The 17,732-nt window shown below is 40.9% G+C and overlaps 1 protein-coding gene across 1 annotated transcript in view; it reads left to right on the top strand.

Moving 5' to 3' along the window:
• DCBLD2 (discoidin, CUB and LCCL domain containing 2) overlaps positions 1–17,240 on the top strand; it is a 46,490-nt gene extending 29,250 nt beyond the window's left edge. Inside the window, exons 7-15 of the mRNA XM_056327813.1 lie at positions 345–385; positions 3,013–3,228; positions 4,817–4,941; positions 8,895–9,042; positions 9,417–9,584; positions 10,549–10,642; positions 11,025–11,074; positions 12,788–12,925; positions 13,978–17,240. Coding sequence (XP_056183788.1) covers positions 345–385; positions 3,013–3,228; positions 4,817–4,941; positions 8,895–9,042; positions 9,417–9,584; positions 10,549–10,642; positions 11,025–11,074; positions 12,788–12,925; positions 13,978–14,420 — 1,423 coding nt within the window. The 3' untranslated portion in view covers positions 14,421–17,240. The remainder of the gene's footprint in view (positions 1–344; positions 386–3,012; positions 3,229–4,816; positions 4,942–8,894; positions 9,043–9,416; positions 9,585–10,548; positions 10,643–11,024; positions 11,075–12,787; positions 12,926–13,977) is intronic.
• The last annotated feature ends 492 nt before the right edge of the window (positions 17,241–17,732 follow it).

Genomic DNA, 17,732 nt, shown 5'->3' with positions numbered 1-17,732 from the left:
AGTCCCAGGAATGAGAGCAGTCAGAGGAGACCGTGTCTTGTTATTATGATTAGCTTAATTTGAAAGGGAAGCATTTTAATGAAGTCTTCCCATTTTCTGGATGGATGTTTGTTTGAAAGCCTGTAACTCGGTATATCTGGACTAGATGTCAGTTGAAAAAGTGTCGGTGCTGAAGACGCTGCAGCTTGATGGCAGGGAGTGTTACATTAATAGGGAAGTGCTTGTTCAGGCATTTGTGCGCATAGGTTTCAGTAGCAAGCAGACAAGAAAAAGAAATTGAAGACAGACTCTTTCAGTTTTCTTCACTGACTACCACAAAAATCTTAATCTTTTGTTCTGTGCAGGGGACCATTATCTACAAGTCTCTTCACATTTAAGACAAGCGGTAAGCATTATTACATGTATTACATCTTGATACTTTCTTACAAATCTTGTGCGTAGAAATGCATGTGCAGGTATTTTATTTCTCTCTTTTTTTTTTTTTCCTAGTTAGCGAGACTTTTTTTACTGCATTCCTCAGTAATGTATATTTGAATTGGTTTACTATCTCATTTTGATGATTGTTATCACTATTTATAGATAGTGATGTATAAAGGAAGCCTTGCTTATCTGCAGAAAGAGATTGTTTCAGGTTATGTTCCTCTGTTATAGTCTGGTTTAAAGTGACTTGACTCCCATACTTCAAACACACTGCTAAAGCAGAGCTGGGCACCTGAGAGTTGCTCTTTATTTATGACAACTGTGCATTCTAGGCTCTTTCCAGGTTTACTCGGTACACTTCCCTTGTTGCTCCCTAAGAGAGCTAGCAGAAATCCCCAAATGATGCCTCAACTTTCTCTACTTCCTTTTACTTTTTTTTCTGCCATATTCTTGCACAATGCTATGTGATAAATTCCTTCTCTCTCTTGCTCTGGAAGGGCATCTCTTGGGCCTGGCTCTGTGTGTAAGTTGTGTTCCTGCTTGACTGCCATGACACGTTTTGTAAACGTGTACCTGGTTGCTGGTTGGTAGAGCAAGTGTTGCCCCTTTGTCAACCTTTCTGCATTGCACAGTTTTACTTTCTATCAATTACCTATTTTTCAAATAAATAAGCTGTAGTTCTCTAAAGGGGAGTCACTTTTCTGTAAGTCACTTTGAATGCCATCCTTTGAGTGGATGTTGGAAGTATTGTGAAGACAGTGGCCTTTGTTTAGGCTCTTTTTAACTGTTTTAATTAATGTAAAAAAAACCCCAACCAAGAACAAAAGCATTGCATCTGTTTTCTGTAAGGATAAAGGTTTTTTTTAAACAAAAGGGGAAATCATACACATACTTCTCAAAAGTAAACAAGTACTTTTCCTAATATATAAATAAAACTGATGCTGGATGGGAATATAAAGTCAGGAATCCAGTGGGCAGGGGTGTTTGGAGATGGCGATGTATACAAACAAGTGAAAATTAGAAAATATAATCCACATAATACTCAAATAATTTTTCCTCCGGACCTCTACAAGAGCTGGAAGAAGGAATTGCATGTCTGGTGACCTTATGCATGGAGAATATTAAACACAGTGATCGAGGCAGCATTTGTTGTGGTTTTTTTGTCTTTCAAAATGTGATCTGACAGTGTATATGAAAGTAATTAAATAGCCTGGAAATATGAAGAGATAGGAGAAAATGCTGATCTAGGCTGGATCTGGATCCAGATCTAGATACGGATTTCAGTGACACATTTGAGAAATTGAATAAGCTGGAGCCAAGATGCAAGTCTAGATTAAAATGTGTGTAGTTGGGTGGCCTAGGTGTTAGCTGAAGGACAAAGAGGACCTCCATAGTATGCTCAGATGAGGTTTATCACACTGTGGTGAAGTTACTAGTGTAGCTCTGCCATAACAGTTGGTTTCATGACTTGTTACAAAACAGAAGAGTGTGTTACTAATGCTAGAGGTGCGGTTAGTGCAGAGGAAGGTGGAACTATTTGTACAGGAAGACCTGGCTGACTTTGAGACTTGAGTAACAGAAATTAATTGAAGGATCACAGAGCATGTATGAGGGGGTATGCAGAGACTGAGACATTTCTGCTGCACACCGGTAGCTTGTTAGATGGCAAGGACAGATGAGGGAAGGGATTCGGTTAGTGAAGTGCTAATGTGATACTGTGCTGCAGCTGGTGAAGTATGGCCAGTCGGGTCAGTGAACTGTTAATGCCGTTGCACAGAGCATTGGCAAAGCCTTGTCTGGCATCCAGTGGGATGTGGGCTCTGCCACCTGCGCCTCCCCTGTTGAGGGGTCAGTGTGGAGCGAGGCTGCAGAGGTGCCTGCAGGGATGGGGGAGCTCACAGCAAAAGGGAAGCCAGGCTGCCTTCTTCAGGCTGGCTGGCTGAAGGCAGAGGTTGCTCTCAGCTGATGGATCTGGGGAATACTTGTTGGCACTGCAGAACCAGATTTCAGCAAAGAGCAAATGGGTATCAACTAGCCACAAGGAAATTCAGCCAGGAATTCAGGGGATGTGTTTTGGCCATCAGCAGAATGTGACACGGCAAGAACTTTGAGTAAGAATGATGGCAAAAAACATGACTTAATTTCTAGGATGTGTTTGAGCTCAAGGGCTTCCTACGTGCTTTGGTGTATTGTCCAAATTAACATTGTGATCCTGGGGTGGGTTTAAAACCCAGGAAGTGATATAGACATAAAAAAAGGAACATATGATCAAGTACTCTTAAACCATGACAGCTCCTCCAAAGCTTCTCATCTAGTGCTCGCTCTGGGTGGTAATTTGAGAGAATATCCACCTTACTCTTGAACAGGCATAAATCCTGAGATAATCATGACCACAAGTTTGGTTCCAGCATCACTGTTGTTCTGGCATCACTGTTAGAAAGCAGAAGATGGTGTGATTTGTTGGTAGTGATTTTATGGAATAAATTTAGATGGCAGTTTAATATTTGCACGTAAAGTCTTAAAATCCAAGCAGGTAAAATAATTGCGTAACTTGAATTTTCATTTTGATTCCTCACCTTTTCTGTTGCTCAGGTTGCTATGGGACACTAGGGATGGAATCCGGGGTAATCCCTGATTCCCAGATCACGGCATCATCTATTCTGGAGAGGTCTGACCCAACAGGACAAGTGGACATGTGGAAACCCGAAAATGCCAGACTAAAAAGGGTTGGTCCTCCTTGGGCTGCTTTCATCAGCGATGAACATCAGTGGTTGCAGATTGACTTGAATAAAGAAAAGAGAGTAACAGGTAGGTGAATCTGATGTGGCTTTTAAGCGGCATTCAAAAAGTTTGGTTACTGACTTCCTTTTTTCCAGTGCTTGGTCTTAGACAAAGTCCAAGTGACACTTCATTACCATTACAGCAAATGTGGTCCCAGGTCCTAGCTAATATGCTGGGGAGCCTGGAGTTGAACAGGTGGAGTTGCATAGTAGAGAACGCCTCAGTATTTGTTGAAATGTTTCCTGTGGTTTTATTGGATCCTTGATGCTTCTCGTTTCCTGCTGATTGTCTCCTTGGAGGTACAAATCCATATCCAGTCAGCTCAGTCCACTGGTACCTCTGATGCAAGTGTACTGGCTTATGTGTCTAGGTTTTCCCTGCTGCCTGTCATGGCCACAATGAATCCAACAGCGGAGATAGGAGCAGTTGCAGTGCAAATGTGGGATAAGGAGCAGACAAAGGAAACCAGCTGGCAACCTCCCCTTCGCCTCGTTGCCTGAAGTGGGGCTTGGGCCAAGTGTTGGGGATGGGGGGCCCCTCTGCAGTCTGTTGTGCTTTCCCTCAGCAAATGGACCAGACAGTGCAGACTGATGCAGCCAGGCCCCAGGTCAGGCTCTGCTCCTTCCCAGAGGTGGACCATCCATCATGATTTTAGTAGCTGTGTTTATTTGGAGAGACGGCTGGTTGGAGGTGCTGTTTCCCAATCCGCTCTGGATGGTTTGCTTCACATTTTGGGAGCTGGGCGAGCGAGTGAGCTCACAGTTACCTGTTCCTGTTGGTCACAGTGTGGCCCATGGTGAAGCACTGAGGCGTTTGCGTTCTGGGTTTAACCTCAGGGGTAGCCTTAACTAGTGGCAGTGCAGCTGTTGTATCTTCTGTGCTGATGTTATTCTGTTTTCTATGTTGATTTAATTGTTCAGAGGTGATTCATTGTTGTTAATGGGTGTGTTTGCAATCTGACTTAAAAAATAAAGTATGCTTCATAGAGTCCTGGGCTTTAAGACTATAGTGAAATGTCCTCATTCAGTCAGTTTAGATTTGTCTCTTTCTCACATGCGTGGTTGGTCTCTGTAAGATCAGCTGCACACCCTGCCATCAGCAGCTTGGCTTCCTGTCATTAAGCAACTCAGGTTTGCCAGCAGCCTTTTGTTATTACCTCCCTGGGGACTGTTTGGATTTTACATTACTCTAATTTCTGTGCTAATAAGCTTTTACAAAACAGAATTCCTGTGTGAGTGGTTCTGCAGCGCTGGTGTCAGCTGTAGGAAGTTCAGTGGTCCCTTTAGGCTGGCAGTACAAAAGCAGGGAAGAGTGGTGCTGTCCCGGCAGCTGAGGCAGGAGTGGGCCGTGGTCAAATGAACAGGCTGTTTCCATCAAGAAGTAGGGGAAAAGTGCTTAGCGAGGTTGTATCGTGAGAATTCAAATATAAAAGTAAAATTATTACTGTTTCTGTCACTGTAGAAGTTGCAGACCCTGGCCCCTTGGATAAACGTTTTGAAATGTAACTGGACCAGTGGAGGTTCCAGCTGTGTAACTGTGGATTCAAAAGCTGATCAATTAATTTTTACAAACTGGTACTAGTATTTTGTCTAATTAGGCACCTTAATTTTCACAGGTATTATAACTACTGGATCGACCTTAGCAGGGTTCTACTATTATGTCTCAGCCTACAGAATTTTGTACAGTGATGATGCACAGAAATGGACAGTATACAGAGAACCTGGCATGGATAAAGATAAGGTAAAAGTACCGCATACTTCCTAGGTACGTTCTGTGGAGGTGTCACACCTGTAAATGAGACTAGTTTTGGTATGGTGAGGAAACATTAAGTAACTTTCCTTTTCAGCATCTATACAGAAGATAACATGAAAATATGCAAATATGTAAGGATTTGAACAGTCCTGAAATTCAGAGATTATTTTTATTACTATTTGTGGGTGGGAATGCTCTATACAAGAAACTTCCCTTGGTAGTGGTGAGCTGTCTGGCACTGTGTCCCTTTAAGAGTAAACAGATTTCTTTAAGGTTTACTTTCTTATCCTCTTGTGGTTACAGAATAAACCTTAGGGGTTGTATAACTTTCCATCTTTTATAATGTTTCTACCAATCTTACTTTATGACAAAATACTGGTAATTTTCTTGCTTGTGTAATAGATCGGCCCTTGCAGAGGGGTTTCCTTAAAAAATGAAATGGTATGTTCAGATGGCAAAATACTTTGCCACGCAATGTAGTATTGCATGTATACATGTAGTATTGCATACACGTAATAGTAACTAATAACCTAGTGACTTTTTAGAAATGGGTCCTAAGGAGGCCTGTCCATCTTTTTGGACCTACACGTGAGCTAACAGACTGTTAACATGAAGTAGTAAAACGGAAAAAAAATTAATCCAGCATCTTTTGCTAGTTTTTCAGTGCCCTCTTCTGGCCATAAAATAAAATCTCAGCTAGCGAGCCACCTAGATTTAGGCTTCATGTTTAGTTTATTTTCTTCGAAAACCTTTGCAGCTGTTGCCTTTTAATTTAAGCATATTGTTTTTCTTGCAAATTCATGAAATGAAAAAAATTACGGAGCTTGAAATTACAGAAACAGATCTTTTTTTGCCCTCTCTATATCATTAGGTACAATGCATGAAGAACCGTACATATGCAGTTAGTGCCAGCTGTCATTAAATGACAGGAAAAAGGGTTGGGCATGGTTGATCTCTGGGGCTTCAGAACTTCAAAACCAGCAGATTTTTGCTCTGTCTGACATCATCTCACTTGATACAGCTTTGCTTTTGGATGTATATGCAGGTAGGCTTCTTGAAGCCTGACATAATTGCCCACCAGACCAACCAGGAGGTGCTATTCCCCATTTTTTTTTTTTTAAAGACATTTGAAATTCCTGACGTTGTTGAGGACACTAGAAACCTTTCCAAGGGTTTCCTATAGTCCTCTTTGCAAATTGCTTCTAGAGATCTGTCAGTACTCAAGAAAAGCTTTTCTTAAAATTTTCCTATACGAAAAGATGATGATAAAATGCTTGAACTGGGGAAAAATGGGAAAGTTGCATGTTGGAAAAGTTTTGATTGACAGCACAGAGGCAAATAGAGAGTTTGATAGTAAATGCAATACGAAAGTAATTTCTTACAAGAAAACTTGCACTGTCTTGAGCTCAGAAGCAATTTTTTTTTTTTGTCCAAAAAAATAAATGAACAAAAATACTGAGCTGCAGGTAAAGTTAAGTTATTATCATAACACTTGACATCAAAAGCTTGACTATAAAAGCCTGGAGTAAAGAACTAATTTAGTGTTAATCTTTTGTGACGATAATAGTCAATGTTAATGATTCCTGTGGCCTTTGCTGTTACAGGCTTAGCCTCAGAAACCTGAATTGAGACTAATTTTTAGTGTTGGGCATCTGTTTTTCTAATTTGTAACTTCTGCATTTGTGGCTCAGGTAGCCAGATGCAGCTTGCCGCCCTCCTTTAGCAGTGGGCACCAGCAGGCACAGCACAAAAAAGGAGACAGTGCAGCAGGTTGGGCAGGCCACATCCCCTCAAACAGTTGCCTCTGTATTTTACTTCTTGTTTGCATCTTTAACCAAAACAAATAATTCTCTGGGGAGATATGTAGCCACAAGTCTGTCATTAAAAAAATAAAATAAAATAACGAGGGCCCTAGTTAAGGGGAGAAGGTGCTGTACATTGTGTACATTGGAACCCTGTCTTCTGTAGACACAGAAACTGTGACTGCTTTGTATTACTCATTTATTTCCAAAACAACACCATAGACTTCTGCATTTAATCTGTCTTCATTCATTGCTAGCAAGTATATTTAAGAACAATAAACTTAAATTCAGAGCAGGAAAAATATCACCAAGAGCCATGTGCTTGTACATCTGCACTGCAGTAAGTGGGGGACGAGCAGAGACTATACGCTTTGAAGGCAAACACGAGGTGTTCAGTACGTGAATAGGTTAGCAGTGAGTTTGATAGTGTTACTTAGATACATAAAAATGAAAATTCTGGTTACTAATTTAAGGTGTAGAAAAACCAGTACACTTGAGGTACTTCATTTAAATTACCAGATTATGTTTCCATGCCTAAATTGACTTATGTGTCTATTTGATCAGTCAGTGCTTTCAAACATGAGTAAGGACAAACCAAAATTTTTATGTGTAAGTAACAGTAATGAGGCTTGTGTATCTTCTGGGAAGGGATACAGGTTCTGTATGTCAGGGAGCCCAGGCAAGAGTCACTTGGAGTTGTTTGGGCTTTTGAATGGATAGTTTCCTGGAACTATTGTTTTTTTTCTCAAACCTGTAGGGATATTGTATTCATTTTGTTACAAAAACCTAAACACAGGGGTGCAATACAAAAAGCTCTATTTTGGGTATCAAGATTGAAACACCACTGATCTGCATTGATCGGAAAGGTGCTAAATAACTCCACTGCTCCATTTGATGCAGACGCATCAGCTGTCACACAAATAGGCTTGCCCTCAAGAGTGGCAAGATGCTTTACTGTTCACCAAGTGGTGTGAGTGAGCAGAAAACTCAAAACTCATAGTATTTATTTTTCAGGCAAGTGCCCTAATTCTGTTCTGTGTTATGTCCAGCATGATTTGCAATGTCTCTACTGGTGCTTTAAAACCGAACATTACTGTTTACTGCCACCTCCATGGAGATGTGTTACAATAACACCCAAGGGCTGCATCTGCGGAGCCAGAGCCCAAGTGCTACCCACGAACGTGGAGAGACAAGTTCACTTCCTACCCAAAGGCACGATACCAAACCAGTCCTCCCAGAGGAGATGGGATGGCTTGCTGGGTTGGAGTCTGGGCTTAGTTTCTGTATTATTTTAAGCAGGGTGGTGCAAAACCTGTAGTTGGCTGTACGTTTGTCAGCGTGCTTACACCACATCATACTGCAACTATAGGCTTTTACAGGTTGTACATTTCACCAGATTGTCACGTTTTTATGAGTTCTTTGTGTGTGAGGACCAGCAGTGAGAGACCAGCACCCATCCCTGGTGCAGAGCCGGTGCCCTTGGCTCTGGTGACACCGAGTGCTCCTGCAGTCCGAGCCGAGCCCTGTTTCACTTGTGGTGCAGCCCTTGCAGCCAGCAGCTGCTAGACGACAGGCTCATTGCATACCTGCCTGCCTCTCTCAGCGCTTTCCAAGAAATGCCATGCCCAGACAGACGGTGCTTAAACTGTCAGGCTGTGTGCCAGCACCACAGAATTCCTGCTCTCACGTTGTCACAGCTGCTTGTTTTGCTATATATATTTGAAAAGCAAGTGCAAAATACCAAAAAGGACTGAGTTAGAATTACTCAGTGCCATAAACATGATGTCTTTAACAGCATGCATTGCTTGGGGTGCAGCGGTAGAATATTACATGGTACCTTTATTCTGAAGTAGTTGCGTGTATACATGTACACCCGCCCCACCCCCACCCCCTTTATTTAGTCATATATTTGATAGGGCAAAGTGAGTGGATATGTGCAGGCAGCAGCACCATTCTGGGGTGAATTTTCAGCATTCTGCACCACTTATTTTTCCTAAATAAAATATCTAAATTGGTTGTAGTTACCCTAAATAAAACAACAAAATCGGTTGTAGTTACTTAGTTGCTATTGCTTTTGTATAACATAATGTTTGTCCCTCTCTTTTTTTTTTTTTTTTTTTTTCCCCCTTCCTTTTCTAGGTATTTCAAGGGAACACTGAATTGTACCAGGAAGTTCGCAATAATTTCATTCCACCTATTATTGCACGCTTTTTTAGGATTAACCCCTTAAAATGGCACAAGAAAATTGCGATGAAAGTAGAATTGCTAGGATGTCAGTTTAGTATAGGTAAGGCAACTGAAAACCTTTCAACAAGCAGTGAAACAATTTGGCAAAGATTACATTGTGGGAATATTTTCAATGAGATAAAAGTATTTCTTAGCTGCATAATCCTTCTGTAACTGATACTTCTGAATTTCTTCCAAAGCTATTACACTTAACCTGGAAGATAACCCTGTATAGGCGTAAACAAGGTAATAAGTGTTTCAAAAGACACCAGTCACTTGCTTTCCATGTTACTGATTCACGGGGTTTTTTTTGTCATTCTGTAACATGAACAAAAGCTTTAGAGCAAAGTGTTCCAGCTCTCTTCTCCTGAAAAGGAACATGGAAAACAACCACTTCAATAAACTTATTATTTAATAATGTCTTTTCTTCTAAAGGGCGTGCTCCTAAAATCACCATGGCACCGCCACCTCCGAACAAGATTGACAAGAACGATGACTGTAGTGAAGACTTTATTCATTCAGTGAAGACTTCATTGCAGACAGACAAAACAACTTTCACACCTGAAATAAAAAATACCACAGTGACTCCAAGTGTAACCAAAGGTATCCACAGTTAAGCAGTAGAAGTGTTTGGGAAGTCCTTACAGTACTTTGGTATATATTAAGTGTGCTTTCTGAATTTAAATATTCTCAACAATATATTGTAGCATATTATCAATCTCTTCTTTTTAATATTTACCAGTTATTACATATACATACCGTAAAAAATGTACAGTTGCATACTGTGTGCAGAAACAAAACCAATCTGCCAAGTTTTATGCATATGGTAAATTCCGTCTTTCAAAACCTGTTCAAACTGAGTTCAGCTTTTAATGAAGGAATAAATTTTGTCAGAAGAAGTTGCAACTTGGACTTCCCTTCAGAATTAATCAGGTGTAGCTGCTTTGTTATTTAATTTGATAATTTCTTAGGACAAAATGCTTTCAACATAGGTAATTTTTATGGAGCAGTCATGTTGGCATGAAATTCAAAAAACATCACCTGGCATCATCATTTTGTCTAGCCAAGAAAATTGTCAGGAAAGGGAGCGGGCTCCCTGCAGATGTAGGCATGGGTGAAGTGACCTTTGGATGCCAGGGGCAGGGATGGTCCTGTTTCACATGCAGACCCAGCATACACTGCTTGTGGTTAACTGTTAAGGCACTCTGTGACAAGTACTTCGTACAGGAACTAAAAACTTCAGTGGTTGCGTATTCCTGGGCTCACTTGATTTTCCTTGTTAATACTGAAATACATTGTTCTAAAAGAAAAAAAAACCACTCACCTTTATTAAAGCAATCTGTTGACTCTGAAAAACCTTGCAAAAATCCCAGCTGTGCATACATGTAGAAGAGGTGGATGTTAATTGACATTTAGACTGGGAGCATTCAGCGGGGTAGCTTAGCTGGGGGATTTGGTGTTAAGACACTACATGAAAACTGTGTGCTTTACCTGAGTAATTTTCAAATTAAAAACTGATGTATGAGAAGCTCTTCTGTCTGACACCACTTAATTTAATGGCTTTCAGATGTGGCATTGGCAGCAGTTCTGGTTCCAGTACTGGTGATGGTCTTCACTACTCTGATTCTTATCTTAGTTTGTGCGTGGCATTGGAGAAACCGGTAAATGAACAGATGAATGAAAAGTGCTTTAAATGACTGGTGGCTTGGTGCGTGGGAATGAAATGCTGCATGTATCTTGCTATGGGAACTACAAGGTCTACACTGGTGGAAGGATTTTTTTTCACAATTGTATTCTCTATGAGAAAATGCTCACTTGAATAGCAAGGACAGTGAAAACGTCTTTTTGTGACTCTTCATTAGAAATGCTTTTACTGAAAACTGGTTTCTCCAGGAGCAGCAGACTGGTGATAGCAAGCCAGGTTACTGGTGCTTATACTTTTAAATTTGAGGACCAGTTACAGCCAAAGTGATCATTGCTGTAGTTAATTAACACATCTTCCAACAAACTAGCTAAAATACCCATTGTTTCTTTTTTTCACAGCAAGAAAAAAACTGAGGGCACTTATGATCTGCCTTACTGGGATCGTGCAGGTAACAAAATGCTTTTATGAAATCCTTTACTTGGTGGTTTTGGTTTGATGCGTATTTCGGATTGCAGTGGCACAGTTAGCTTCCACTAGCAGAAGCCTCTTCAGTGCTAACTGATGTAGGCATAGTGAACACTGAATTTCTTTTCTGGACAGGCTTAGCTGCTTCATTCCCTGATTATTTTTTTCAGAAATAGAAAATGCCTTGTCTCCTGTTAAGAGCTTACAGCTTCAGATTTTTGTTTTAGTAAACGAAGTATAGAACCTCTTAATTACACAACATGAGGGGAAAAGTAATTTCTGAGGAATGTCTTTATATGTTTGGTAATCATCTGTTTGATACTTTTTTGGTCCTGGAAAAAAACCTTTCATCTTGGTGTATAAAGTCTGTCAGGGTTTGTCTTTCTTCACTGCCCTAGTAAGCACGTGGGATTGCCTGCAGCGATCCCCTTTCGGGCATATTTTCCATCCTACCGTCTTGTGCCCCATGAACTTGACATCAGACAATTCCACCAAGCAGCACTTAGCAAGTGTCCTGAAAACGCTTGTTCCAGCGTACGGGGCTGCAGCAGCAGCCGGGTTTGTACTGGCTGTGTGACTGTGCTCCACGGCTCTGGCCTCATGCTGACAATTTCCAGATCTGCGTGTTTGCTCACTGGCGTTTTAAGTATTGCCTTATCCTTTAGACAAGAAACCTCTTCATGACCCAATTTTTGTTTATTACATGTCCATTTCTGGTAGGTCATAGCATTGCTGTCTTAGAATATTAGACTCAACTCAAAGTGTCCTGTATTTAGATGGCAGTAATGGAGAGGACAGATTTTTTTCCTGTTTGCTTAAATTTAAATGTTTAGTATGCAAGCCTGTTTTAGAATAAAATTTGGCAAAACGCAGTATCAAAATAATGTTGCTCTGCTTTCCTGTGGAACCTCTGTCCATCCCCTCCCATAGGCTATATCAGATTTTGCTAAACAGTGTTCTGTGGTTTTGAATTTCCTGTTTCTTGGGCTTTACCTGCAGGATGGTCTCTTACAGCTGGAATGAAATACGTTAATGGTCAGCAAAACCAGAGTGGCTCTGGCTACTGGGGGGAACCTAACAAAGCCAGCCCTCCCTAATTTCTCTTGAGATAATGGTCATGACCACAGTCACTCCTTTGCATTTCCACTGAAGTTAAAATCCTCTTTATTCAGTTTTTTGTAAATACTCACTGATTAGCCTTTTTCAACAACATGAATTAGAAACATGGCATTGGCAGCGAGAAGCTACATGAATTAAATGTACTTTTAGGTTTTGACTGAGTTTGTCTAAAATTTTATGTACATACTTGTTTTACAAATTGTAATCATGGCTGACTTCGTAGTATTTTCTGTGTTTTATTTTATGAACTAATTAATGTCATGAGTAGCCCCAGCACTGCTGCCAGTGGACATTTGGGGATGGATTTACTAGACTGCAGCAGTTCTGCAGGTGTGTGAAGGGGGTGTGTTCAGGCAAGGTGACTGGCTGAGAGTGATGTTGTCACCGCTGAATCTTCAGTCTACCAGAAAATGTTAAGCGTCTTGTAACCTCAGGGTCATACAAATACTGGTAATTGAGTTGTTCACCTGCTACTACAAAATAGAAAGTGGTGTAAAAATATTTTAGTAGCTTAAAACACAGTATATATGCAGTTTTGTTTTTTGTTTGTTTGGGGTTTTTTTAAATCCATGTAAAGGATGGTGGAAAGGAATGAAGCAGTTTCTCCCGACCAAATCAGCAGAACATGAAGAAACTCCTGTACGCTACAGCAGCAGTGAAATTAGTCACCTAAGACCAAGAGAGGTCCCAACAATGCTGCAAACAGAGTCTGCAGGTACATTTTACTGTTTTTGTGGGCTGTGTAATTACATGTATATAGGCTACACTTAACTATTTCCTGTTTGTTTTGGGGAACAGAGGAGAAATGAATAGTTCTGTTGCATTTCTTAAAATGCAGGTTTTTTCAAATCTGTTCTCCTGAGTATCATAAAAGTATGTATTAATTGACTCGATGTACTGTAGATAGACAATTTCCCAAGTTAATGCAGTCACTGAAGTTTCTTTACTTGTACTTGTTCTTAAACCCCATAAAGGGTTGAAGGATTTTTTTTGGTTATATTTTCATGCACTGGAAATAACTTCACCCCATTACCTTTGTGCACAAATCTGAAACATGGCACTTGGTTCCCTACATGGACTCTTATGGATTAAGTCATTCTTTTGCTCTGGAAAAGGCAGCGTTACTGTTAATGGCGTATGCCCTTTCCTTAGTAAGCCAGTCATTGGACGAAGATGTGCCTTTGGTTCTGTACTTACCTGCTGATGGCAGAAATACACAGACCTGCAGGAATTATGGCTTCACAGCAGGCAAAATTACTTTTCTCTTTTTGGCTGCCTCTCTGTTTTTACCCAGCTAAGCAGGTTTGTCACCTCCAGCTTAACTGATTATCTGTTGAACTAAAACATCTCAGCTGACCACCCCCGCTCAGAAGGACAAACCCTCTGCCCCAAGGGCCACTCTTTATCCAAAGCCAGGCAGGATAATTTCATTTAATTCTAATTTTGCAGGGAAGAACATTTCAGAAAACTTTGTTTTGAGGCAGATTTACAGCATGGGAAATTGCAGCTCACAAGGAAAGTATAAAACTGAGAAATTGGGATGTTGTGGCTATCCCCATGGCTTTAACTGTTGGGTGGAAATGACTTTTCCCAAATCAATTGGCACTGGCGGACAGAGGTGGACCACTGGTTTGATCTAGGATAATCATCTCTGTGACACTATTGACAGGTTGTATTTGACAGGTTGCATTTAATGTGATGCCACTGCAAAAAAACCACTCCATTAACTGTGTTTTTCTTTTGTTTTGTTGGGGCTTCCAACACAAGAGTATGCTCAACCACTGGTAGGGGGAATTGTCGGAACACTTCATCAGAGATCAACTTTTAAACCAGAGGAAGGAAAAGAAGCAAGTTACGCCGATTTGGACCCTTACAATTCACCCATACAAGAAGTTTACCATGCATATGCTGAACCACTACCTGTAACTGGACCAGAATATGCAACTCCAATAGTCATGGACATGTCCAGCCACGCCGGCACACCTCTTGCCGTTCCTTCAATTTCCACATTCAAAGCTGCAGCAAATCAAGCTCCTCCGCTGGTTGGAACTTACAATAAACTCTTATCTAGGACAGACAGCACATCATCAGCACAGGTGCTGTATGACACACCAAAGGGGCAGCCAGGGCCAGGTGTCACTGCTGAATTGGTGTACCAGGTACCACAGAGTGTGGCCCATTCCACTGGGAGCAAGGATGAAGCAAATTAGCTCACAAGTCAGGCAGAATGATGGCTTGTTTTTAAAAGCCAGTTCCATAAAGTTGACAGTTTCATTTTTTACTCGCATTGTTTTGATATTGTTAGTCTTAACTAATACAATGGTGAATCAAAAGATGTGGTATTGGAGTAGGGAAACCAGTAATTCTGCCTTTCATTAAGCTGTATATATAATTAACAGCTTGTCTCCTGCAAAATGGTGGACTTCTTTATTACTACTGTACAACTGTCTGTCAGACACGGGAGAAGAACTCTTCAAGATCAACTTCAGTAATTCATAGATGTGAATGATACATTGGGAGAAACCATTTAAAGTACAAAAGCCAAGAATTTCTTGCTATTGATAGTATTTCAGGGCAGGGCGGTGGGGTGGGGTGGGTGGGGAACAGACACCAAAACCCAAAGCTCCTAACTTTCTAAGATCTATATGTAAGCTCTACAGCTTCTAAAATTCGTTTTACCCTACAAAATACCTACACAACTTTGGACTTTAAAAACTACTATCAGTCAGGACTGATGGCAAAAATCCCATTAACTTCATGGCATATGCTCACTTTGATTCTAATTATGTTATTTTAGCTTTTGTTCACAGGATTAGGGAATCATCAGCTGTGTGTTCCTTAGAGGGTTCCTGTCATTTCTGTTAGCCTTCCAAAACCGGAATCTGCTGCCTGTACAGTCTGTTTCCTGCCTCATCTCCTTAAGCCACTCAGTCTTGTTCATTCCTAGGGATCCAGGAGGCATGAAGTCATCTAAGCACACTACGTAGCAACTGCTTTTTACATACTGCCGTACTAAGGGACAGCTACTCTGAATAGTATCTGCCTTGAATTCAGACTTCCCTGATGGTCACTGTGCAAGAAGCATCCAGGTGGTCAAGGTGACCGAGGCTCCCTCTCTGCCTACCTTGCCCTACCTCCCTGCCCCCTGGTCGGTATCTGTTGTTGTGTGTTAAAATGGGAGCTTAGGCAAAGAGGAATGTGTATATACTTTTGTGAGTGCTTAAGGAAGCACATAAATATTCTAATGGTGCACAGTTTGTGTTACACACACATTTAGCACATATGGTACGTTTCAGCACAACTGAAAAACCTTAGCCTTAGGAGGCTTTTCTTATTATTGTTCTTATTAGAAGTACAAAAGATTCTAAAACCTTTGCATGAGAAGCAGTACTGTTCCAAAGAGTGTCCATTTCAGAAGCATTTAATGGAATTTGCATCCTTTGAATGTTCCAGTGTGTTCCCTACTATGAAAACATTGCCAGAAGACTGAACACAGTCTTCCATTTGGGGTAATGTAGACTGGTTTTAGCTCGGTAATCAAAAAATGAAAACAGTTCAGATGTTGTATTTGCTGTTTTTGTCTTATTAGAAACAAAGCACAGCTTTTTAACCTAAGCAGTAGAAAAAACCCCACAATAAAAATGCTTTATTGTAACAACAGCACTGTTGGGAAGATGCTGAATTAAATTACACCTACTCCCTACCTACACATTAGCCCAGTTTTATGGCCTTCAGTGGTTACTCTTTGTTTCTGCGATGTAACTCAACTCAGCCTTGTTTACTGCCCGGGGTCCTTAAGCTAGCTGGAGAACATCCAGATTGGAAGTAAAACACTGAGGACTGCCACTGTATCTTTATACTAGAGCAGTATCCTAATCTAACACTTGATCATTTGTTTGCACAGGGGGGCTATAGATAAACTAAGTAATCCAGAATTACTTGTGGCCTGCTAGAATATGTTATTATATGCTCTGTGCTACCTTAAAACCTAATTCTACATTTTTTTCATCATTCATTGAGAATGATTTTTTTGTTGTTGTTTTTTAGAATTGGGTGCCTAAGACTAAATGTGAATGTAAGTAAGGGTGGTATATAAGACCCATTCATGTAAAATGAATTCCTGCCTATAGTTTTACTTTTGATGTTATTGCAACTTTTTCTGCTTGATAGACCGAGTTTGCAATCTTTGTAGTTTTGCTTAAACAGGTAAGAAATGTTCTTACCCATCAGCAGCAACTACAAATTTGAAATTATCAGAGCTGATTTTGAGAGGGGTGGGAGGTCATTTGTTTGCATGAAGATGTGGCATACTTATTCCAGCCAAGTTAAGAAACCTCTGCATTCTGAAACTGTACCAGTTTAGGCTTAGAAACATTAATCTGCCATAAAAATAAATGGATGTATTAAAGTCAGTAAAATTAACATGCCTGGATTTAATTTTTACTGTAGGCCAGGTATGGTAGAACTGTGGATGTACTGCAGGCTAAGATGGTATAAGGATTAAACAGTTTCTCTACAGTGGGTCATTTTTTAAGCAACCATAATGCAGCTTCATTATCTGAGCAGCATAAGCTGTTGACTGGGGTGGATGCTTTTAAGTCCATTTCTGAAAGAAGTTGGGCTGAAGTTTTGCTCCCTGCGTTCAGCTTTGAACACATTATCTGCTAGGGCTAAGAAGATAAATTTGAATACGTAACAGTGGGGTTTAAAATGTATGCTACAAATTTAAATATTGATTCCCAAATGTAAGTTGCATGACACACTTAAGATCAGCATTCTTCTGTTTCCAGTAGGTGCAGAGGTACATATAATCGGTTTGTCTTATGCGTGAAGACATATGCATATAAAATGTATTTCAATCTTGTTTGACTCGAGTATTCTCCCAGAATGTATGTTCTTACCTCAGCATGTATTGTAGTTGCTCAGTATTTGTATATGTTGCTAGAACTTAGACTGTAAAAATAGTGAGGGAGTTTTATATGTATGTTTAAAAGTATTTTAAATAAATTGTACATAGGTATTACTCAGTATGTTTGCATTTAACACCTATGTTATATCCAGTTCCTCTGTTGTATGGAAATGCAAGGGTTATTTATGAGTTACCATGGTACAGCTGGGGGTGGGGGGTGGGTTATGCCCACCTTGCCTCCTCCTGGCAGTGGGTGTGTTCAGCAGCCACCCACAGAGGCTGGGTCGGTCCCTGCCCCAGCACCAGAGACTCCTCATGGCTGAAGGCTGCTCAGGGGCAACTGGTACTCACAGGAGGGAGCTTCCCTGGTAGTAGCTTCCCTGCAGCTGGCAGAACCTGGCCCTGGAGTCCTGGGTGATGAGAGGCCGAGGCAGCTGCCCTCGGTCAGTGCCGTGAGAGGCAGGCTCCACCACTCAGGTGCAGAGACAGCCCCCGCCCCATCTCCCAGGCAGCATGCCACCTCCATACTGGCAGAGGGGCTGCTAGTTTATTCCTCAACTAGACCACATGTGTCTTCCAGTTACTGGAGAAAAGCTTTCAAAGCTTTCCACTT

This window comes from Falco biarmicus, chromosome 2 (genome assembly GCF_023638135.1).
Source record: "Falco biarmicus isolate bFalBia1 chromosome 2, bFalBia1.pri, whole genome shotgun sequence".
Classification (NCBI taxonomy): Eukaryota; Metazoa; Chordata; class Aves; order Falconiformes; family Falconidae; genus Falco; species Falco biarmicus.
The sequence above is the reverse complement of the archived record's forward strand: the minus strand, read 5'-3'. Positions and strand labels throughout refer to the sequence as shown.